General features: G+C 53.6%; 1 protein-coding gene across 1 annotated transcript; it reads right to left on the bottom strand.

Moving 5' to 3' along the window:
* Positions 1-104: 104 nt before the first annotated feature.
* PLBD2 (phospholipase B domain containing 2) lies at positions 105-23,117 on the bottom strand. Its single transcript, XM_016157492.2, has 12 exons — positions 22,768-23,117; positions 15,566-15,659; positions 13,792-13,950; positions 12,267-12,367; positions 11,835-12,049; positions 6,797-6,894; positions 4,579-4,739; positions 3,837-3,932; positions 3,501-3,572; positions 2,793-2,945; positions 2,041-2,203; positions 105-1,831 (listed from the first exon to the last, which is right to left on the bottom strand). Exons 1-12 carry the CDS (start codon positions 23,055-23,057, stop codon positions 1,664-1,666), a joined length of 1,770 nt encoding a protein of 589 aa, XP_016012978.1. The 5' UTR covers positions 23,058-23,117; the 3' UTR covers positions 105-1,663.
* Between the last annotated feature and the right edge of the window lie 533 nt (positions 23,118-23,650).

Raw genomic sequence — 23,650 nt, 5'->3', positions numbered from 1 at the left:
CGGAAAGCAGATGGGGCCAGAATTATTCTAGGGAACAGACTAAGGTTGCCCCTTGCTGAGCCTCCCACCCTTGCTTTATTCCCTCCGGAGCATTTATCAACAGCTTATGCACCTATTTCATTTATTTTGTCGACTATCTCCCCAATGTAAACTTTACATGAGCAGACTTTTTGGTATCTTTCATTACAAGGTATCTACAGGACTTTATAACAGTGCGTGGCACGTACTCCATGTTCAGCCATACCCGTTAATGAATGTCGAGTGTGCGAGGCCCCGTGTAGGCTGCATCGCAGCCACCACTACAGCAAATCCTGCCCCAGGTCAGTGCTGATCACATCTCCTTGTTTTAGACAAGGGACCCGAGACCCAGAGAGGTCAAGTCCCATAGCTAGTAAGAGGTGGAGACAGGATTCGAACCCAGGTCTCTGAATCCAAGGCTGGGTGCTTTCCTCTCCCCAGGCACATGGCACTGGGTGAGTCCTGTCTCCAGTGTAGGTTTCTGGGAATAAACAGATGGGGAGGCGCTCTGTTTTGTGTTTATCTGTACCTCACGGCAGGACTTGGCAAGGTCTTGGTGGTTAACAGGGTCCTGAAATAGGACCCAGAACAAAGTAGGTGCTCAATAAACATATAGACAGACGGACGGATGGATGGATGGATGGATGGATAGACGACGGACAGATGAATAGATGAATGGATGGATAGATGGGTGGATGAAAGGTTGGATGACTGGAAAATGGATAGATGTTCAAATGGGTGATGCATGGGCAGGATGAGACGGATGGACGCATGTACAGAGGGACAATGGGTGGGTAGGTTGGCAAATAAGCGGATGGACAGACAGAAGGATGGACAGGAGGATGCATGGGAGGCGGGTCCCCGCCTCACCCGCTGCCTCGGAAAGCACAGCACAGGGGCCACGGCCTCTCTCGTTCAATGGCGACGCAGCCTGCAATCTGGCTCCTGTGGCGGGGAGGCTGTGGGCGCTGCCCTGAGGCCAGGGGCGAGGCCAGGCTCCGGGGTGGGGGCGGGGCTGGAGCGTGGGGGCTGCCACCCCTTCCTGCACGCCCCCGGAGGGAGGACACGCAGCCCCCTCCAGCCACAAGTCATCAGAAGCTTTGGTTTTTGCTTGTTTTTAAGTTTCTGTCCTTGAGGAAGCTGCCCAGAATGGGAAATGGGGAGCTGCTTCCCAGGGGAGCAGAGGGGCTAGGGCTGGCGTCTGGGAGCAACGACTCCAACAGCAGGTAACGCCCCAGATCTCGAGGGGCCGAAACCCCCGCAAGCTCCAGAGCCACTGGCAGGAACGATGCCAGGAGGGAGGGACCAGACAGGCCCGTCCCGCCCCACTGCGGGCTCTGGGACCTGATCCCGCAGGGCAGGACGGGGCCCAGGGTGGGGGAGAGTGCGGCAGGGAGCACAGGGAGAGAAACACAGAGATGAGAGGCCACGGTCGCAGAGGGGGCGCTCGCCCCTTCGGGGGAGAGAGTCAGTTCTGGGCCCCATCAGGCCCCCTGCCCCACCCAGGAGGAGACACCAAGATGGGCGTGAACCTGGCAGACCCAGGTCCTGGCTTTCGGCGCAGCAGGGGCAAAGGCCACGGAGGGAGCGGGCGGGAGGTCGCTGTGGCAGCCGGCGCGGAAGGCAGCGGTGCAGAGAGGGCGCCTCAGGCCCACCAGACCTCGACGGGCGAGAACTTCCAGAGGTCGGGCTGGCCCATGTGCAGCAGGCCGCTGAAGGGCGAGGTGCTCCACCGGAAAGGGGGCAGCTGGTCCCACGTGGGGCCGCTGGCTGCCAGAAAGCGCAAGGCCTTGGCCAGCGCCATGCTAGTCACCTGGGGGCCGGGGCAGAGCAGCCTGCTGAGTGGCCGCCCGGGCTGGGCTCCAAGCTGACCCCACCCAGGGGGCCCTGGCGCCCACCCTGACTTGGACCCCAGCCGCAGCCCCGTTCAGACCCTGCCCTGCCATTCTGCTCCCCTGCGGACACTGACCACGCCCATCCACAGGCCCCGGGGGCGGGTGGGGGGGGGGGGTGGCCCCGCACCTTCACGTCGATGCCCCCGTGGGAGCGCTGGCTCAGGGCCTGGAAGGGGTAGGAGCCGTTGGCCGGGTTGAGGTCGGAGCGGGCCGAGATGGCGTTCTCCCCGTTGGGCTGCGGGCGGCAGCTTCTGCACAGTGACAGCGGGTCGTGCAGGAAGTCGTTGTACCTAGGCGCGGGAAGAGGGGGCCATCAGCCGTGCTGCGAAGCGGAGGCCGGGAAGGAGCCGGCCACCTGCTCTCGCGTGCCCGGACCCCTCCCCCTGCTGCGGTCCCTCGCCCCGTCACCGCCGTCATCCCATCCTCGTCATTCGGACCTTGCCCCGGGCAGCCCTCCTTTGGGGCCCCCGTCCCAAGTCAGGCTAGAGACCCCATCTCGTCCGCTTAAAGCACTTCTGGGGACGCAGACAGCCCTGGTTACGCATCCCCAACGGCGTGAGAGCCCGATGGATTCCTGCATCTCCAGGGGACAGGGCGCCCCCTGAGGACAGTGGGGGCCAGGCTTTGTGCCTTCGTCTCCAGTACCAAGCACAGTGCCCAGCACGGGGGGTCGGTCACTCAGCAGCGGCTCGGCATCCTCACGTGTGCCACGCGGGTGGCAAAGGCCTCGCGCTGAGCGAGGTCGCGGCACTGCTGGGCCGGCTGTTACACACTGTCGCCCGCCCCTGCCGGCCCCCGGGACTCCTGGGAGGGTGACCGCGTCACAGCGAAGCACAAAGAGCGCTGCCCATGAGTCCAGGCTCGTTGCCCCCCACGCACCTCATGAGCTGGATCATGGAGCCCACGTCCTGCACCAGCGACTGGTTCCGCTGGAAGATCTGGGCCCGGGGGCTCCCGTCGTAGGAGAACCAGTCCCCGTACTGGGCCACCAGGTCCTGCATCCCACTGGCATTGAACACGCTCTCAAACGACCTGCCGGGGAGGAGGACAGTCACTCGCGACCGCCACTGACCTCGCCGGGCCATGGCCAGGGGCGCACTGACAACCCTGACACTCAGGAGAGTGATGATAACGACTTTCGTTTGCGCTGGGGCGTGGCCTGGTGGGGCGGCCAAGCTTGGGCTCCGGGGGTCCACGAGACATGGCCTCAAACACTGGCCTCATCGCTGCCCAGCTGTGGACCCCTGGGCAAGGCAGGCACTCTCCCGGGGCCTTGGTTTCGTCGTCCGCGAAGTGGGAGCGGGCACCGTGGTGAGCACGTGCGGTGGCCGGAGGGTCAAACGACATGACCCAGGGAAAGCGGACAGCGTCGGGTGATGGGGTGCAGGCCAGCTAAAGCAGAGCCAGCTGGGGAGCCACACAGGGGTCAGGACCTGAGACGGGCCACCCCCATCACCCTGCTGCGGGTGCAGACTGGGTGGTCACGGATGCTGACCTAAGCCCCACAACCGTACCCCAAATCTGCCGGGGGAGCTGAGCCAGGCGTGGGGCAGACACGGGCCGGGGCCGGGGCTGGGGGACACATACGGGATGTTGTAGCTGGCCCAGTAGGTCTTCTGGTAGAGTTCTGCAGTCTTGTCGGCCACTACCACCATGCCCCTGGGACCAGGAGAGACGGGGCGGGAGCGCTGAGAACAGGGGCTCGTGTGGGCCCTGCCCTGCTCAGGGACCTCCGCTGGCTCCCCACCGCCCGCAGGCAGACGACGGCCTGCATCTCAGCCCCAGTCAGGGCGGCCTTCTCCTCCAGCCTCGCCTCCCTTAGATCTTCCCTGCCCACGCACACGTCGGCACACCTGCCGCACACCTTTACCTGGGCAGTGCCCTCTGCCCGGGGCGCCCTGCCCCACCTTCCAGGGTACTCACGGGATCTGCTCTAGGATGGTGAGCACCCCGCTCCCAGGGCTGGGCCTGCCGGGGACGAACACCTTGTAGTCCACAATCATCCACTGGTTGTTGTACCTGCCGAGCCCGGGGAGGGAGGACTGAACAGACCCCGGGGCCACAGCCCCAGCCGCCCCCTGCCCCCAGCGCTCCGCACAGCCAGGAATCACGGGGCACGGTGACCTGGGGCTCTCTGGCCATCTGACTGTCACTCTGACACTGCCGCTTGCCCAGCTGTCCTCAGACTCTTCTCCCATCGTGTGGTCGGCGTGCTCCAGAGGACTCCGGCTCCCGGCTGCTTGCTGGGACAAAGGTCACTTCCGCCTGGCAGTCTAAGACCCTGCACTACCCAGGTCTGGTGTCTCTGATTCACAGGGTCCTCATCCGCCCAAGTCCACCTCCTCGGATGGGACCTCCCCACTGTCCCCAGAGCTCAAGTTCCAAATCCTCTTTCTGTCCTTCCTCTGGGGGCCTTTCCCTGGGTGGAGGGGCCAGTAAGGGAGGAGCAAATGCTTTCTGTCCCTGAGCCTCGGTTTTCCCATGTATAAAACAAGAGAGGGGACTCTGAGACTCCTCCCAGCTCTAATGAAAATCTGTGAAAGGGTCTGCAGAGGGTGTGGGGCGTGTGGCCCGGGTGCCACAGGAGGTCCCCTTGGGTCTGAGGATTAGGGGAGGTTGGTCCATTTCTTGGGTGGGGAGGCCACAGCGCCAGAAGCCCACTCACGTGCCGCTGTTGAACCTCTTGAAGACATCCGCCCAGCTGCCCCCGTCCACGGCCAGGCGGTTGGCCAGGGTGTTGCGCACCCACTCCATCACACAGCCCTCGGGCTTCACGTACTTCCACAGGTCCGGGTTCTTGTTGCCTATGGTGGTCTCCAGTGTCACCTGTGGAGGGCCAAGGGGGCGGTGCGCTGAAGGGCCACCTGACGTACGTATGACAGGGCCTGCTGCCACCTCTGGCAGTGCTGCACCGGTCGCGGTTCATACGGTGACTATTTAGGTTCTAAAACCTCTCGTCCTGGTTCAAGTGCATGGCCCTCGCCGGGCTCTCGCATGAGCATCGAGGGGGATTCATGATCATGCATCCAGCTTTGCCCAGGGGAAGAGCCGCTGACGAGCCCAGGGCGCTCCTCCTAGGGACCCACCCCTCCCAGCAGGTCGGTCGACTCTCCCCAGAGACAGCAGCCCGTTTCCACCCCTTCCCTGCGGTTTCGCAGGGGAAGCTGGGTGGCTGGAGGCTGTTAGCCTGGCAGACTATTGTAATCTCGATAAACTCGAAGTCCTCCTGGGGAAAACGCAGCATGACTATTAATGCCCCTTCTTACTGAGAGGTAAACTGAGGCCCGGAGAAGCTAAGAGACTTGCCAAAGGTCATGGCCGGTAAGTGGATGGGCCAAGATTTGATGCCCAAACTCCCAGCTCTTAAATCACTGCTCGTTCTCCTGCAGCAGGATATTGGTGAGCTTCTCCCTCTTTCATACACAGCTAAACGACAGCACTAGCCATAAACGTGCCGTCTGAAAGAGGAATCTACCAAGCGAGCCTCTGAGTCGCAAGGCCCGGGCGGGAACGGCTTCTTCCACTCCCTCCCTGCCGTCCCCTCCTGTCACTCGACCAGCTGCTCTTAGCATCCAGACCCACGGCCAGGGCTCAGAGCGGCCTGGCCTCCAAAGCCCCTGGGAGCAGTTTCCCCTCTCAACGGCAGGGGAGTTTTTAACTCGGGGAGTCTGCGGGCTTGGATGGGACAAACATTCCATCTTCAGTTCCACTGACATCGGACTGAAGTCCAGCCTCTCCTTCCGCGGCTGACACAGGCGACGTGACATGCCGCAGAGGTGCCGGCGGTACCTGGGGCCGCCGCCAACAGAAGTCGCAGGTGTTCTCCCGACACACGACAGGGGCGCATAGATCTCGACGTGTCGGTCACGTTCCTCGTCACTTCTAAGTGATGGGAGGTGGCACACCTGCCCCCAGAGCTTGTGATTTAATGTGCTAATAAAGCGGCACACGTATTTCAAGTTGACTTACACGATATTTTGATAAACACGTTTCGGTGTAATTGGTTTCCTTTCTAATCCCACGTATTTAGGTTTACGCACTTAAAAACATTCTGGGAAGAGGCTCACAGCTCCCCCAGATGGCCACGGGGGTCTGGGGAGCAAAACCAGTTCAGGACCGGGACGGAAGGTAAACCGCCCACCTGTAAATGTCACTGGCTTCACCCCGCTGTCCCACCCCAGGGTGCAGCATCTTCTCATGCCTCTTTCCACTTAAGGGGACCAAAGCCCACGCTCCCCTCTAAAAACTAATAGAAAAGAGCCCGTCCCCACGCCCCTCCCCCTCTCCCCGGGGAATTTGTGGTTTCTGCCCAAGTGTCTCTTTTAAAGCCATGTTTTTCCTCCTCTGCGGCGTTGCCCTGGCGATCACAGGGTTCACTGCCTCCAGACGGGTGCCAGGGACAGATTTCTAAACGAGTTTGGACCCCGGCCAGGAAAACCGATAAAAACATCATAAACAACATTTATTCAGAAGACCTGGCCAGATTAGAGGGGTTTTGTGGAAAGCAAGAGAGAGGGCGGTATTTTAGAGCAAGGTCGCGTGGGAGAGGGACGGCTTATCCTAAATATGTAAGAACAGAAGGCCGCTGAGGTCGAGGTTTTACATAAGGGCCCAAGACCAGGGACTTCTGAGGAGCTGTGTCGCAGTGCAGAGCCCCAGGCCGGCCGCAGGTTTTGCAGGCCTGGGAATCTGCATTTAACAAACACCCCCCCCCACACACACACACACAAATACAACACACCCCGCCAGCGTCCAAGCACCAGCACAGGGGGACGGGCCTTGTCCCTGGGGCGGCGATGGGCGCCGTGCCCACCTGCCCACCCTGAGCTGCTGGGGAGAAGCAGCCCCGGGAGAAAGAAAGGTGACATGGGAGGGGGACTCACCAGCCCAGTGCCCAGGACGTAGAAGTCGTCACAGGAGAAGATGGTGCCGGGATAGGACGAGAAGACCAGTTTGTTGCCGGGAGCCAGGGGAGAGTCCTCTGTGGGGAGGGCATGCGGGGTTAGCGGGGTGCTGGTCACGCGAGCCCACGTGGGGCCCCGGTACCCCCACCCAACGAGCCTTGGGAACCTCCAGATGGGGCGCAGCAGGCCGCAGAGGACACCCCCATGCCTGCTTTTCTATGTAGCCTACCCCGCATTCGATGTGCGTGTGCGTGTGAAAGCGAATAGCAAAAAACATATCTATTTTTGCAGTGCCTTTTCAGCTTTCCCTTTTCTTTTAAATTGCAAAGACCTACTGCAAACATTCCACCTGTAAAAACAATAACTGTAAAAACAATAACTCAGAGGGTGATACCCTGACGTCTAAGAGTGTGAGCTTTACTTGGAGGTAGGGAGAGTTTTCCACCAGCTTTACTGAGGTATGATTGACAAATAAAAATGTACTATAAAAAAAGTCTGTATTTAAGGTATTCAATGTGATGATTTGATACATGTATACATTGTGAAATGAGGACCACAATCAAGCTAATTAACACATCCGTCGCCTCATACAGTTCCCTTTTTGCGTGTGATGAGAACGCTTAAGATCGATTCTCTCAGCAGATTGCAAGTATACAACACAGCATTGTTCATCATAGTCGCTCTGCTGTACATTAGATCTCTGGAACTTACTCGTCTTCTAACTGGAAGCTTGTACCCTTTGAACGATACCCCCCACCATTTCCCCTACCCCTCACCTGACAGCCATCATTCTCCTCTCTGCTTCTATGAGTCTGACTTTTTTAGATGCCACATATAAAGTGAGATCACATAGTATTGGTCTTTCTGTGTCTGGCTTATTTCATTATTAGCGTAATGTCCTCAAGGTCCACCCTGTTGTTGCAATGGGCAGGATTTCCTTCTTTTTTTAAGGTTGAATAATATTCCATTGTGTGTGTACGTGACGTTTTCTTTATCCACTCACACACTGACGGTCACTTAGGCTGCTTCCACACCTCAGCTATTGTGAGTAATGCTGCAACGAACATGGAAATGCAAAATACTGATTTCATTTCTTTTAGATAAACACCCAGAAGTGGGAATGCGGGGTCATACGCGAGCACAAGCTTTGGGAGGAAGAGACCTAGGCAGAATCCCGGCCCAGCGCCTTATTGTTTGGCCTATAGCAACTCACTTAGCCTTTCTGAGCCTCGGTTTCCTTATCTGCAAAATGGGTATGATAACCCCTCATCCCCATGTGGGGCAGTTATAAGGATTTAATTTACAAGACCGCAGAGGTAAAGAGCTTCTGGCACGACAGTGGGCCTGCAGAAGATGGGCCTACGACCAAGAGTGCCATGAAAAATAAAGCAAAGTATCGTATAACCAGAGCAACGCTTATCAGGTACAAGAGGTTCTGGGGTAGAGATGAGGATACCCGAAGCTTCTTCTAACCAACAAATAATTAGAAACGAAAAGCACAAAGTCGCGAAACAGCTGAAGCTGGAAGGGCAAACAACATCAATGGCAGCTTTTTGGGGGGGCCGGAGGCAGAGTGGATTATGACTGATTTCTATTCCTTCTTTGTGCTCCATTACATTTGTAATATTCTACCGCAAACCTGGATTACCTAAGTAATTTGTTTTAGTTATTAAAAATTAGTAGAGGGCCAAAAGGTGGAAACAACCCATATCCCCATCAACAGATGAATGGGTAAACAAACTGGGGTCTAGCCACACAATGGAATATTACTCAGCCGTCAAAAGGAATGAAGCGCTGACACCTTGGATAAGCCTTGAAAACACGATGCTCCGTGAAAGACGCCGCGCATAACAAAACCACTGTGCGGCTCCATTTACACGAAATGCCCAGAATATGCAAATTGCCAGGGGCTGGCAGAGGGGGAATGGGGACTGATTACTTAATGGGGACAGGTTTCTTTTTGGGGTGATGACCATGCTCTGGAAAAAGAGAAAAGTGGAGGTTGTCCAAGATTGTGGATGAACTAAACGTCATCGAATTTTTCACTTTAAAAGGGTTAATTACATGTCATGTGAATTTCATCTCAATAAAGTAAGTAAATAAAATAAAACTACACCCAGGAAAAATTTTAAATGAATGCAGGCTCACATGAAGTTGTAAAACAGGCAAAACGAACCTAATGGGAAGGAGATCGAAGGGTGGGTGCCTGGGGGGGCGAGGGGGTGTGTGGGGACGAAAGCAAAGGGCAGAGGTTGCTCTCTGGGGTGACGGCAATGTTCCCTACCTTCACTGCGTTACGTGACTGCACGTATGTTTGTCCGAACCCATCGAATTATACACACCCGAACGTGTGTGTAAGCTAGCCATCAAGAAAGCCAATGAACAGTCTAGGATGTCACTTATCACCCGTCGGAACGGCAAAAATTGAAATGAACAACAGCATCCAGGGCTGGAAAATCCGTGGCGACAGTTGACACCCTTGCGGACCGGTAGTGGGAGTGCGAATGGGCTCGATCAGCTTTAGAGGCGACTTGGCTACGTCTATCTAGAGACTAACATTTTAATTACACCCATCTTTTAACCCGGCATTTCTACTAGGAAGCATCTCTGAGGGCCCTGTTGCTTGCTGGAAATGGCCCAAATCCTCGACTGGGAATGAGTTAAATTGTAACGTCCAGCTGTTAAAAGGTGGACGGAACGTGGCAATATCGAGAACTCTCCAAAGCCGGCTTGTTGCGCACAAGGAGCAAGTTGCAAACATTTCATGGGGTATGATCTATGTTTTTTCAAAAACCCAGGAAACAAAACACTTTAGGGCCGTGAAACTATCTGTATAATAACTGTAATGGTGAATGTATGTCATCGTGCGTTTGTCAAAATGCATAAAACTCTACTACACGAAGAGTGAACTTGAATATAAACTCTGGACTTCTCAGCTGATAACTAATGCCTCGATGTTGGTTCACCAATTGTAACAAAGGTATCACACTAATGCAAGATGTGAGTAATAGGGGAAAGTGAGAGGCGGGTGGATATATGGGAACTCCGTACCGACTACTCAGTTCATCTGTACACCTAAAGCTTTTCTAAAAGATAAGGTCTGTCAATAATTATATTGTATTTTTTTTTTTTTTAGGCGAGGCAACCCTTGGTTGACCTCACAGATTGCAAGGACTTAGTCAGCTCACAATCCCTTATTTTTTAAATTTTTTTATTTTTTTACTCCTACAATACCTGGTCTTCCTAGGTGGTCTCCCACCCAAGTACTAATCAGGTCCAAACCTGCTTAGCTTCTGAAATCAGACGGGATCGGGCTTGAAGGTCTGTTAATTTTAAAAAGGTCTTTCTATACACATGTAAAGGAATCCAAAAAATTCTAGATGGAGCCAGATTGAAATGGCAACAGTAGTTTCCTCTGAGAAGTCTAGAATTTAGAAGGGTGTCAAGGGAGATGTATTTCTTTGCCTGTTGCTAGAATTTGTGGCAGTAAGTATGTATTCATGAATTACTAGTATAATAAAAATAAATGAAAACAAATGAAAAATTGAGAAACAGTTTTTAAAAGTCTAGGAAACAAAACATAACCAAACATTCAGAAAAATGATCTCTTGCGGGCTGCGGGATGTTCGAGCGATTTTCATTGTGTGTGTATGTTTTGCTGTTATTTTCCGATTTTCTATAATATCTGCGTATGATTTCTGTAGGTTTTTAAAAAGATATTGAAGTGTTACTAGACATACAGCAATGAGAATAAATCTAGAGTACGGACAACAACGTGGATAACTTACAGAAGACGCACACGGGCACATTCAGACATTTCCATTTACACAACATTCGAAATCAGACAAACCTAATCCGTGCGCACTTTTCCACATTAACGTCAATTCAGGAGTTTACTTAGATTTAAATTAACGGGCATTGGGTTGTCTCCAAACCAATACTGCAGGTGACGTCCTTGTACACACCCCCTGTGCAGAAACGGAAACGTTCCTGTAGAGACAGATCCGAGCCAGAGAAATACTGGATCACGAGAGTGACAGATTTCGAAGTTTATTAGGTGCGGGATGGGTCCCTATTCTAAGTGGCTGTGCCAACTTCTGCTCCCATTAGCAGTCAGCGAAGGTATTCATTTCCCCCACCCTCTTGTCATCTCCTGGGGACATTAAGTTTTTAAGTTTGGCCAAAAAGGAGGTTCTGCAAATATTTGGCAATGGCTACCTCTGGGGTTGACACTGGGGCTAGGAACTGGGGGGAGGCAATCTGGGGTATCTGGGCCTTAGCTGCAAAGATTTTACATTTGACAGGAAGAGCGCGCGCCTGCATTACTCATGCAGCTGACTGTTTGCAAAAATGGCTGTAATTCTTTGTGTGCTTGCGACCGCACCACTGCAAGGTGCCTCTGTGGTTCTTCACACCATTGCCTGTGTCTATTTACCCTCCTCTCGAATTTAAGCTGATCACCTGACTTGTTTCGAGCATCGGAATGTTGTGCCGGTTTAAACTCGCCCTCGTGACACCTCCCACACTTCCCTGTCCAGATGTCACACACACAAGCCTGCTCTAGCCTACCGGAGGACGAAACACCACGAAGCCCAGCTGCCCCGTCACGTCAGCTGACGGCCAACCCCCAGGCATGGCAGTGAGGCCATGCTAAGTCAGCCAGCTCATCCCAGCTGACCACGGATGCATCAGCGATCCAGCCGAGATCAGCCAGGCCTGGCCCAGGACAACAAAACCACCTGGGTGACCCCTAGACAGGTGACCAGAAACAAATGGCTGTGTTTTAAGGTTTTGTTGTTTTAAATGTGGGGCTTATCTGTTATGCGGCATTCGTTAACTGATACACCTTGTAAAAAAAAAAAAACTCAAAGGAAATGAACACGTTAAAAATGAGCCGAATTGTTAGAAGAGCCTTATGGGCACCGTGGTGTGCGTGGGGCCAAGGCCACACCTCCTAGCTCCCCGCCCTGCGCTCCCACACCCATGCTCGCACACAGACACGCCCACGCGCACCCACCTTGCGGGCCTTGCCGGAACTGGAATGAGTACTTCTTGATGACACGCAGCATGTTCTGGTAGGAGTTCCAGGTGTTGTGGGCGACCAGGAGGTCACTGCGTCCAGGCAGCAGCTTGATGAGGGCGGAGCAGGAGCCAGAGCCCAGGGTGTGCCTGGTCTTGGTCTTGTTCAGGGCCAGCTCCAGGTCTTCCAGGTCCCCAGAGAGCTGCAACAGGCTGAGGGGGGGCCGGGGCGCCAGACGGTTACGCCTGCCCCGAGTGCCGTTACAGACCCATTTCACAGAGGAGGAAGCTGAGGCTCTGAGTGGCTGGGTGACCATTCGGCGACCATGTAGCCCAGAAGTGGCAGAGCTGGTGCTGGAGCCCAGGTCTGTCTGACTGTGAGGTGTGTGGCCCTTTCCCCTACCCTGTCCACTCTGGGGGTGGCACTTACAGGAACCCCAAGGGTTTGATGGTGAACTTCCCAGTTGGAAAGGTCACACTGCCTTCATAGCTGTCCTCTAGGCCTTTCAGCTGCAGGAGGGTCAGCCGCACCTGGGGAGGGGGCAGAGGGCAGCGGGCAGAGGGAGGGTGAGGCCTCTCCCCCAGGCTCACACCTTCTCCTACGGTGGGAAGGGCTCTGGCCTGGGGATCCAGACAGAGCAGGAAAGGCACAGGTGTACCCTCCAGGCTCCAGCTGGCCTTGACCGCCTCTTACCCATCACCCACCCTCCATGCCAAGCACCCTCCTGCTTTCAATTAATTAACTGTGTGTCTCTGCCCTGTACCAACCCCATGCTACTCCTGCTTTGAAGCCCAGCTCCTCCAGGAAGCCTCCCAGTCTGCCCTGGCCCACTGTTGACTGCTCTCTGTTCTGAGTTTAGCTACTGGCTCTGCTGCTGCCTCAGGGCACCTGTCTCATGCTGCGGACTTCTCCCCATTGTTATTGTCATCGTTCTATAACCACGGAGTAACATCACTGTGTCCCCCACAGGGCCTTGGCCTGTGCTGGTGGCCTGTGCTGGGCATACAACATGGATGGATGGATAGATGGATAGATGGATAGATGGATGGATGGATGGATGGATGGATGGATGGATGGATGGATGGATGGATGAACAAAGGGATAGACAGAGAGGCAAGACTAATAAATGGATGGTATGTGGACAGGTGGGTGGATGAATGGGTGGATAGATGAATGGGTGGGTGGGTGAATGGATGGGTGGATAGATGAATGGGTGGGTGGGTGGGCGGATGGATGGGAAGGAGGAAGAGCCTGTTCCAGCAAGGCTATGAGTAGGTGGCTGGGTGGACAGTGAGAAATTCAGAGGGAAAGGCACATGCCTGGCCTAGGCGAGTGGCGGTTGCTAACGGACACAGCCGTTTTCCAGAGAGCGCCTGTGGTGTGTACTTCACAGTCAAACTCTTGAGGTTCCGTAAATACATGACTTTATCGACGACCCGGCCAGCAGGCCAAAGGCAGAGCGCCTGCCTGGGTCTCTCTGTCAGCAGCCGGCTAATCGGCAGTTCATACAGGCAACGGAAAATAAGTCATTGTGGCCAAACATTCTGGGTTTTCTGCTTTTCCTTTTCTTTATAAAGCCTGTTTTCACCTGCATCAGATATAATCAGTCAAGCAAGCCATCTCCCTTGCATGTAAGTAAAACGACAGGCTAACAATGAATGACGTGTCCACGGAGATCCTGTGACGGCAGGAGGGCAGAAGGGGTGGGAGAAACGGCGAGGCTGCGCTGGGCAGCCGGAGTTCCGTCAGGCGGACAGGCAGAAGGGGGGACAGACGGATGAATGGCAGGTCAGCTAGGAGGGATGGAGATAATGGACACACCAAAGGGCTGGCCAAGAGGGGCAGGCGACAGGTGAGTCACCAGCTGGGAGAGCAGCAGCCGCATGGGGGGACAGGCCCCCACGGCAGACCCGGCCCGCCGCCCCACCCCCCTGAGCATGGCGGCTGCGCCCACCTGGTGCCAGTAGGCAGAGTCCTTGTTCGACTCCATCTCCTCCTGCATCCACTCCAGGTTGGCCTCCAGGAAGCTCTTGAGCCTCTCGCAGTAACCGACTTCGTACTCAAAGGGGCCGCAGTAATTCACCACCGTGTTCATCCAGTGCATATAGATGAGCTGTGGGGTGGGCGAGGTAGGCGAGGGCTGGGCGGCGTGCTGCTCACTGCTCTGAGGACCCCACTGGCTCCCCACTTGGGCTCAGGGTCCTCTCCCCGATCCAGGTGAGGCCACCTCTGCGCCTTTGCCCACGCTGCTGGTTCCTCCCCCTAGAGGCCATTCTCATCCATCCAGCTCTTACGCCCAACAGAGCCCAACGCCTCTGGGCACCCCGCTCCTTTGAAAGCCTTTAGCGCTCAAAATCTGTCCTAGACTACACCTCTATCTACGTATTCAGTTGGTCGGTCAACACGACGCAAGCCTGGCCCAGTGTGACACTGAGGCCCCGGGAAGGCCTCCCGGACTGCGAGCGGGTGTCCGCAGGAGGACTGTGGGGCTCCCGGAAGGCCGCCACACTGTGTGCTGTCCTCCGCGACGTGCTCTTTCCCCCTCACCTTCGTGCACCCCAGTTTCATCCACGTCGCTCACTCATTTCACTCTCCCGCGCTGCGCCGTGCGACTCTACATCTGGCCACCCGCTCACCCGCTGGCGGCACTCGGGCGTCCCCGGCTTGGGGCTGCCTTAAACACCTCACACACACCCTCGGGTCACCGCTAGGGCACATACATGTGAAGAGGGGCCTCGGGGTCCCGAGGCACGTGTGTGTTCAACTCTACGAGCTGACACCAAAGTATTTTCCACCCACGGTGTAGGATCCTGGCTGTCACACCTAGTTCTGATATTGTCCGACTTCTGAAATGTACGATTATCACTTTTATATTGCACTCTGTCTATAAAGGAAGGGGACGTAGCTTCTGCCCTGCTTCCTCCTTCCTGCCAGATGGAATGTGGGTGTGACAGCTGGCACTTAAGCAGCTATTCTGGCCCATAAGGTTGCATAGTAACAGGTTGTCTAAGGATTCATCACATGTACTGAAACTAACTTAACAAAAGTAAGGGAGTCGAAATAACTCAAATGTCCATCCACTGATGAGTGGATACTCAGCATATCTGTACAATGGAATATTATTTGGCCATAAAAAGGAACAAAGTACCCACACACGCCACAACAAGGATGACCCCTGAAAACGTGATGCTAAGTGAAAGAAGCTAGTCACAAAAGACCGGATACTATAGGATTCCGTTTATATAAAATGTCAGGAATAACCAAACCTATAGAGACAGAGAGTACATTTACGGCAGCCAGGGGTTGGGGTGAAGAAGGAAAAGGAAGGTGACTATTAATGGGTACGGGGTTTCTTTCTGGGGTGATGAGAATGTTCTGGAATTAGATAGTGGTGATGGTAGGGTGGTGGGTGCCTCTGCGGGGAGGGGAGGCAGGGGGCAGGGCCGGGAGGGGACTTCGATGGTACCAGCAACGCCGGAGGGTTTAGTTTGGGTGTTCATCTCTAATTATGCTCCATCGAACTATGTTGTGTAATTTTTATACTCATCAAATAGTACCTCAGGCAAATTTTTAATGAATGCATGTGAGCCTTTTCTCCCCAACTGGATGGAGGGCCGGAGGGAGGGGGCCCACCCTGCGATACCTCAGAACCCTCTGAAGCTCCCTGGGGAACACGTCTGGTGGGGCGGGGGAGAAGGGAGCCCCGGGTTCTTCCATCTGGCCCTTACCTCCTCGGACACGGCGGCCTCCACCACGCCTGCAGCGTAGGCCTGCAGGCCGTCGCTGTAGTGGCCATTGGTGTGCAGCTCCAGAAAGGCCCACCTGGAGAGGGAGGAGAGGGAACACCTGGTCAGCGCAGAGACAGGCGTGAAACTGGCCCACAGCCTGACACACAGCCACTTCCAGTGCTAAATCACAGAAAAACGACCCGGAGATGCACTGCCTGCCACGTGGCCGTCTATCTCCGTGCCCTCGTCAGGCCAACCCTCTAAAAGGGGAAATGCTGGGTCAACACAGCTTTAATTTCTACAGATACCAACAAACAGCCTCCCCACGAGAGCTCCCACCCCCACAATGACACCGGCTCACATCCGCGGAGGTCCTCCTCTGTGCCAGGCCCTGTTCTGCACACCTGCACATCTTTAATCCTCGGGACGATCCTACAATCCCGCCAGGCGGGCGCGGGCATCGTCTCCGTCACACAGGAGAGGAGGTAGCTAAAGCACAGAGTTATGGAGCTGCTGCGGAATAGTGTACTGCTGTCCCCTCCCCCCATACCCATGCCCTCTGCTGAGTCACTTTACAGTCCCTCCACTAACGGCCAAGTGTCCTTCCCTGTTCCTTTGATCTGGGCTCAGTCATGTCATTTTACTTGCCATGTGGAGGAATGTGGGTGGAAGTGACTGTGTGCCAGTTATAACATTAACTCCCAAGAGGCCACCTCTGTGTCTACTTGCCCTCTTGGGCCTCTGCTATTGCTACGATAAGATGCCCTGGCCAGCCCACTGGCCCCAGAAATATAAGAGGCATGTGTAGTGGACCGGGTGTGCAGAGCTGCCCCAGCTACCCCAGGACCCATGAGGATAAATGGTTGTTGTTTTAAGCCACTGGGTTTGCCAGGTGTATTGGGCACTGTTGCCCAATACTAGCTGATACACTTGCTGAAGAGCAGAAATAGCAAAGAGGAGAGCCTGGGTTCAATTCCAGGCAGGCTGGCCCCCACGCCTGTGAGGCAGAGCTTCTTAGACTCTGATGTGCATCCGGGTCACCTAAAGACCTTGCTCAGAAGCCAGTTCCGATCAGGACGTCTGGGGTAGGGCCCGAGACTCTATTTCTACCTGCCGGTCCTGTCTGCCTGCTCCTCTGCTTAAAATGATTCCTATCAGTCTTTTTCATCTTTGCTAAGGAGATAGATGAAAATTTCAACCATATCGTTTTAACTATAGCCTTTTAATTAGTTAAGTTACATATATTTTCCTTATTCTTATTAGTCATTTACTGTTTTTGGTTCCTGTCCTTTACTCATCTCTCCAGTGTGGTTTTAAAAACCTTTTCTTGTTGCTTGGTGAAATTGCCTATCTAGACGTATTAGCCCTTGGCTTGTCACTAATATTGAAGAGATGTTTGCATTTTAATTTATCTTCGCTTTTGTTTTTGCCATATAGAGGTTTTCATTTTTGTACAGCTAATCTATCTTTTCCTTTATGGTTCTACGAAGAAAATGAGGGCAATAGGACACCTGGGAACTTGAAGAGCCCATAAGACAAGGGAGAGCCAGGCTCGGCCAGGACCGTCTCATGGGAACTTAGCTAAAATGCCACCACGGAGCTCCGGGACAAGAATAGCTCTGCCCTAGAGGCAACTCTGGAGAGGAGAAAGTATAGAAAGGACCACAAGCAATACTTTCGGCAAGCAAGCCTCTTTGAGTGCTTGCTGGGTGCCAGACGCTGAGGACGGATGGCATTCGGTCCTGGCCTTCAAAAGCCAACGTGGGGGAAGGGGTGTTACCGACATGCAAACGGATAATGACATGACAGGGTAACTGCTATGGTGAGAAAGGGAATAAAATTGCTAGGGGGTATCCTGAGGTGGTACACTCCTGCTGCTGGGTAAAATCCAGAGAGACGGGAGAGCTTACAGCTGCTTGGGGTTTTGAAGTTTAAGCAGGAGCTTTCTAGGGAAGCGACAGAGAAAAAGGAACGTAAATAAGGAAGCCTGAACTGTGAAAGTTTCAAGGCAAAGAACCCTGGGGCCAACGAGAAGTGGGGATTGATCATGAGCATCCCCCCACCCCCCACCCCCCACCCCACTCCCCTGTGGCTAACGATAGCCCAGGCATGTGCTACGCACATCGTAAGTTTACTTCTCTCTCTAAATTCTCCCAAGACCCTATGACATGAGTTCTATTCTCCTGACTTTACGGATGTGAAAACACAGGGAGGCTCAGAGAGGTGAAGTCACTTGCCCAAGGTCACGCAGCAAGTTAAGTGGCAGAGCTTAGACTAAGATTCCAGAGCAAGTGCTCTGAGCCTCTAACTCAACTGAGTTTTGTGGGGTTTTTTTTTGGTGGTGGGGAAGGGTAGTTCTTATCAAAGGAAGAAGAGAGCCATGAACTTCAGGGAAAAGACTCATGTAAGATCATATATATAGGGACAGAGAAGCACAAGAGACTAGAATGAATGTTTAAATTTCCATACATTTCCAGGAGAGTGGAGCACGAAGAGCGTCTGGCTGTGTGGGTTCCCCGGACTTCGTCTGAATGCTCGGGCCTCTCTCTTATCAGCTGTGGACCTCTGGGCAAACTGCTTAACCTCTCTGGGCCTCAGTTTCTATAAAGTGGGGCTAGCGAGTCCCACTTCAGAGGGGTGCTACAGCGTTTGCCCGGAGACAACACACATTCCATGCCCCCCAAGTATCTGTCTCATTGAGAATCTCTGAGGGGAATTAGGGGAGACTGGCAGGTTTGATGATGGGAGGAAGATTATAACAGGGCCCCAGATGAGACCCACCCCATGATAAAAAAATAAATAAATAGCGGGGATGGAGGGAGACCACACAAAAACTATGCTGGTAAGACGGTTTTAAACGAGGCCAGCAGCCTCCCTCCAGCCCGTGCCTGGTTAACAGCTGCTCCTCTGAGGGGCGCCTGGGCTCAGTCAAGGCCAAGGGCTGAGGCCTTGGACACAGGCGGCGTTTAGGAACCCATCCTGTGACCAGGTGTGCACAGAGCCCTCAGAGAGGGGTGCGAGGGGCCTTGTTTATCGCAGCATTTTTCACCAGAGCCCAGGGAAACCGGACCCTCCCAAAGAGCCTGTCATCGGGAAACTGACAGGATAATCTAGCCGAACATTCGATGGGTTTCTAGAATCCTGCGATGGGATGCCAGGTGCTGACAAGGTGTCAGAGACAAAGAAACAAAGTTGTTTTGTTGTCTGAAAAAGGATTAGCGACAAATGGCAGTGTGGATAAGAAAAAGGGGATTCTACGGAAAGCAACCTCACAGAGTGCTTTGATCATAAATTCCCAACTGGGCGGCTCACGGTGAGTAGTCACATCCCGGAGTGCAACTTTTTAGTAGAAGGTTTATCCTTGCCTTAACTAAGCCCTGACTGTTATGTCTGTGCATCTAGGTTAACATACCTTTGAAATAACCACCGTCAAGATAGTACAGAATCTTGCCGACTATCCCGTAATCGGATCCCTTGCCTTCTCCCACCGCCATGTAATCAGATGCATAAAAGAAGCTGCAAAACTGTTACACCCCGGAGCATCTGATACCTTGCTCCTTGGCACGTGTACTCACTTGGGCTCTTAAAAAAATTCTCTACAGGTTTAGACATATATATTAGGTATATATACGTGTGTGTAATGCTTTCATACATGGGGTTAGCTATGTCTTACGTGAACAATAGACATAGATAACCCCATGTATGAAAGCATTACACACACGTATATATACCTATACACATGCATGTGTATGTATGTCTAGGTCTCTTGATGCACAGAACATTCTGGAAGAAAGAGCTAACAGTGGTTATATATGGAAAGAAAAAATGGGGGGGTAGGGTGAGTTTTACCACCTGCATCCCATCTCACCTTTTGAAACTAAGAGAATTTTTGCCATGAAAAGTTAATTATTTTTCTAACAATTATAAAAGTTTTGAGGAGACATGCGGCGGGGCTGGACAGAAAGGAGAGGATGAGTGGAAAGTGAACCCCGCCCCCCCATCCCAGGCTCGGCAAGGCCACAGTTCCACAAACATGGCATTAATCACTTCCTTTGTTCAGAGAGCCCAACCTTATTCCAAAGGGCCCCTGGGTGACTGAATTTAGATGACTTTTATTCATTTTTGCCTGAGTCCTCAGAAAGCCCTGGTCGGGGAGGTTCCCAGTTGTGAGGTTTTGCTCCCAGCTCCCCGCCCCCACCTCCCAGGTTAATCTCTGAGGATCTTTCTGTTGCCTCAGGCCCTAAAGCCTAATAGGATTTCTTTTGACCCTGCAAGGTCTTAGCCATCCTTAGCACCACCACTGCAACCTGCAGTAGGCGTCCTAGAGCTGGGCGAGTAAGCCTGAGACTCTCTGCCTCACAGTCCACACCTTGACCTTCCAGGCTCAGCTCCTCACGTGTAAAATGGGAAGGCCTGGGTATCCGGAGCTGTGCTGGTGGCCAGCTTTGAGAAACGCTACCTCAGTGCCTAGGAAAAACGCAGACAAGAGCGTGTTTCTAAAGCTAAATGTGCCCATTAAAGACTAATCTTTATTCAGAGACTGTGTGCTTTCTGCTCATTTGGTTCTGAAACAGCTGATTCCTTGCGAGATAAGACATAAAAGGGACCGAAGTTAATAAACATAGTTCTGCATTGTTTTCAGTGTGTTTGCTTGACAAAAACAAAAAGTCGGCAGCACTGGATCTGTTAACCCAATCTTTTCTATGGCAGGAGGAGCTGACCCAAGGGTCTAATCAAGAGGCTACACTTGGGGAAAGCTGGGCCATTCATGTGCAGTGGGCAGGGATCACCACCTTGCTTGGGTGTACAGCGTTCCCCAGACACCCTCACTAGGCGGAGTGCCCACTCCATCTGTGGCTATCATTCCTTTCTCACTTTTGATGGCATGTTTATCTTTTGTGACTTTTCAGAGACATACCTGGAGGCATTTCTGATCCCCAGGCACCAAATCCTAAATGCTCCCAGGCTGGCTGGGGAATGTTAGCCCAGAGTCAGATACAGCACAAGAGAGACAGGAGAGATTATGGGGAAAGTGGAATTTATCTCAGGGTCCCCAGTGGTGAAATCGAGGGATCAGGAAAAAAAAAAAAAGGATCCCCATTCTAGGTGAAGAGTCGAATGCCTGGTCTCCACCCTTCAAAGAGTCAAATGCCTAGTCTCCACCCTCCACCCTGTCTTTCTTTCGTCTTATCTCTGAGTTTTCAAGAAAGTGTCTTCGAGGGCCTCAGTTTCTCTGCTATTAAAACGGGGACTTCTGATACAGTTTTCCTTACATCATAGCTCCAAGTGCTGGCAGACTCAGAGGAAACGGGGCACGTGAGTCTGAGAGGAGAGAATGAGAGACCAGACAGAAAAGACGCTGGAATGGTGAAGGGAGCGAGAAAGGGTGAAAGAGACCTGGGCTCGCTTCTCGGCCTTCCTCACCTGTAAACCGGGGCGGAGCACACCTGTTCCCACCCCTTTCTCTTTACTCACTCCTTCCTTCAGTAAATACACAGAAGTGCTTTCTGCGATCCCAATGATTTCCCTTCAAGCCCTACCTTCGGGTGAGGAAAACAGGCTGAGAGAGACAGGCCAGGGTGGTGGAGCTGGGCCTGGAAGAGCTTTCAGCCAGCAGAACCAAGGAAGCCCTCCCTCCACTTGCGTTTTCTGTAACTGAGAGCAAGGCAGCCTGCGGGGACTCCTGCAGCCAAAGCCCTGTCCCCAGGCTGCGCCTCACCTCTGCGTCTTCTCCTCTAGCTGGCAAACAAGCAGAGATCTATCATGCCCTCTTGGCTCTGCTAAGTAGGGCCAAACCATGTGAGTCAGCAGAGAATAGGTCACCAGATTCCAGAGTCACGGAGCCACAGAGTTCTGGTTCCTTCCATAGATGCCAGCTGACTCTATGGCCTCTTCTCCTTGGGAGGCAACCCAGATTAGCTGTACCCTGCTCCTGTGTCTACAGGAAGTCCCCTCTCCCAAGTCTCCCTTCCGTCTGTCTATCTGATACCCTCCCAAGTGCCACAGAGCACCGGAATGAGGGTGTCCTCAATGTCCATGTCTCCTCAACGCGTGCAGGAATTAATGCACTCCAGCAAAATGGATGCGGGCAGCAGTGGGAGGAGGCCGTGCCTGCTGGAGGGGGCTGTGTAGTCTCGGCACTGGGATGAGCCCAGGATGGGATGCGAGCTGGGGACTCAGAGTTCCTTAAGATCCCTAGCAAAGCCGGGTCCAGGGCCTGGGCCCTGCCGACAAGGTTTTCAAGCAGAATTTGCCTCACTCCCACCAACTCAGGTTTCTCTTCTGGCACTGTCTCCCCATGGATCAGGACCCCACCTGCTTATCTCTGTGTCTCCAAAGCCAAGCACACCAGGTGAGTGAACGAATGAATGAATGGGCCCAAGCTCTGGCACAAGGCCTGAGAGGGGCATTACCCAGCCTCCCAGCCAAAGCACATCTTCAAAATCCAGGAGAAATGGGAGCCCAGACTGGCAGAGGAGTTAAGTGAGTCACACATCAGAATGACAGTCCCACTGATAAGGACAGTAATCATGACTGTCCAGGATGGAGCACTTGGCTCTATACTAAATATCTGGCCAAGCAACTGTCCCCTGAACCAGGACAGAAAAAGGAGGGGAGGAGCAGAGCTCAGGCAATGCTACTATCTGGGTCTATGTGAATTTAGGGAACCTCTGTTTTCTGGCTGGTCTGGAACCCAGGCTCAGTCGTGCTGCCCTGATTCTGGAACCCAAGCAAGGGGCTGGCATCACGGGATAAGGAATAATCAAGGAAGTTAAAAGTTAAGTCTACTGGAGAACTTCCCACCCCACAGGCCCAAGGCGTGGGGAAGTGAACTATGGGGAAGGAAAGTTGGCCTTTGTGGGAATAGGAGTTATTGTATTACCCATCAGTCATGGACCGGATCCAGAGGAAGCCACTGTGGCCCTGATGACCAGAAACTGGTCTCTAGGGAGAGACAGAGGTAGTGACCCCAGGGTGAAGGTGAGGGGACTGGCTCCCATGAGTTGAGAAGATGCATTAGCTCCCACCCAACCTGGGACCTGGTCTAGATGTTGGTACTAAATCCTCAGATGCGAGAAACTGACCCCCAGGGAGACAGGGACACTGACACCAGCAAGAGACTGGTCCTAGGGACAGACAAGACCTGGAGCCCACACACTCCCTCTTCGGCTAGTTCGGCACGGGGTCGGGCCAACCCTTACCCGGTCTCGTGAATGGCGTTGGTGAGATTGGCCCAAGCCACAGCGCCAGGATGGCGGCCATCCACCAGACGCAGCTGGCCCGTCTGGGGGTCCAGGAGCACCGAGCGGCTGCGGGAGGCGGGTGGGACCGGCCCTTCTGAGCCCCAGCGGCTCCCCGGGGTCTGGATCGCGCTGGCCAGGCCGGTCAGGAACAGCCCGGCCAGCAGAGCCAGCACCAGGGCCAGCGCCAGCGCCCGCGTCAGCGCTCCGGCCAGGCGGCCTCCAGGCGAGCGGTCCATCGGGGCCACCATCACAGCCCAGAGTAGGGCGCCGCGGCCGGGCTCACGTGACTGCGCTCTGCCACAGAGGGCTGGGAGAAGGTGGCCGCGGGAAAGGGGCGGGACTTTGGCCGAGCTCTTCCGGGGTGGGCGGGGCCCGGATGGGGGACGTAGGGGGCGGAGCCCATCTTAAAGAGCCCCGGCACCCCGTCCGCCTCGGAAAATCCCGCGTAGCACGCTTCCCCCAACTTTCTGTTTTTAGAACCTGGAGAAAGAGTGTAAGGAGTAGAGTAAATACCCATCTGCCTGCCGTTAATCGCTAATATTTTGTCACATTTAACTAACCTCTCTTTAAATATGTATATATAATTTTATATATGTATATATAATTTTGCTCAACCATTTAAGAGTGAACTGAAGAAATTGTGGTATGTCAAACCTAAATACAGCATATGTACAATATCTCATAAGAGAAAAGACTGTCCTACAGAACCACGGTATACCATTATAATAGAAAATTTACCATTTGTTTAATACTATTATCTGAAACAGGGTTTTATTCAAATATTTCCAATTGTCTCAAAAATGCTCTTTTTTTCTTTTCTTTTGATCCGGATCCACTCCTC

Source organism: Rousettus aegyptiacus, unplaced genomic scaffold (assembly GCF_014176215.1).
Source record: "Rousettus aegyptiacus isolate mRouAeg1 unplaced genomic scaffold, mRouAeg1.p scaffold_m13_p_5, whole genome shotgun sequence".
In the NCBI taxonomy this organism is placed as follows: Eukaryota; Metazoa; Chordata; class Mammalia; order Chiroptera; family Pteropodidae; genus Rousettus; species Rousettus aegyptiacus.
Note: the sequence above shows the minus strand (reverse complement) of the source record. Positions and strands in the feature narration are given on the sequence as shown.

Bases quoted from the DNA above. Each gene is read 5' to 3' on its own strand.
- PLBD2 (XM_016157492.2), bottom strand. From the start codon at position 23,057: ATGGTGGCCCCGATGGACCGCTCGCCTGGAGGCCGCCTGGCCGGAGCG. The intron at 12,368-13,791 runs GTGGGCGCAGCC...CCCCCTCCCCAG, and splicing joins ACTCTGCCTACTGGCACCAG to GTGCGGCTGACCCTCCTGCA. The intron at 6,895-11,834 runs GTGGGTGCGCGT...CCCTCCCCACAG, and splicing joins GTTCCGGCAAGGCCCGCAAG to AGGACTCTCCCCTGGCTCCC.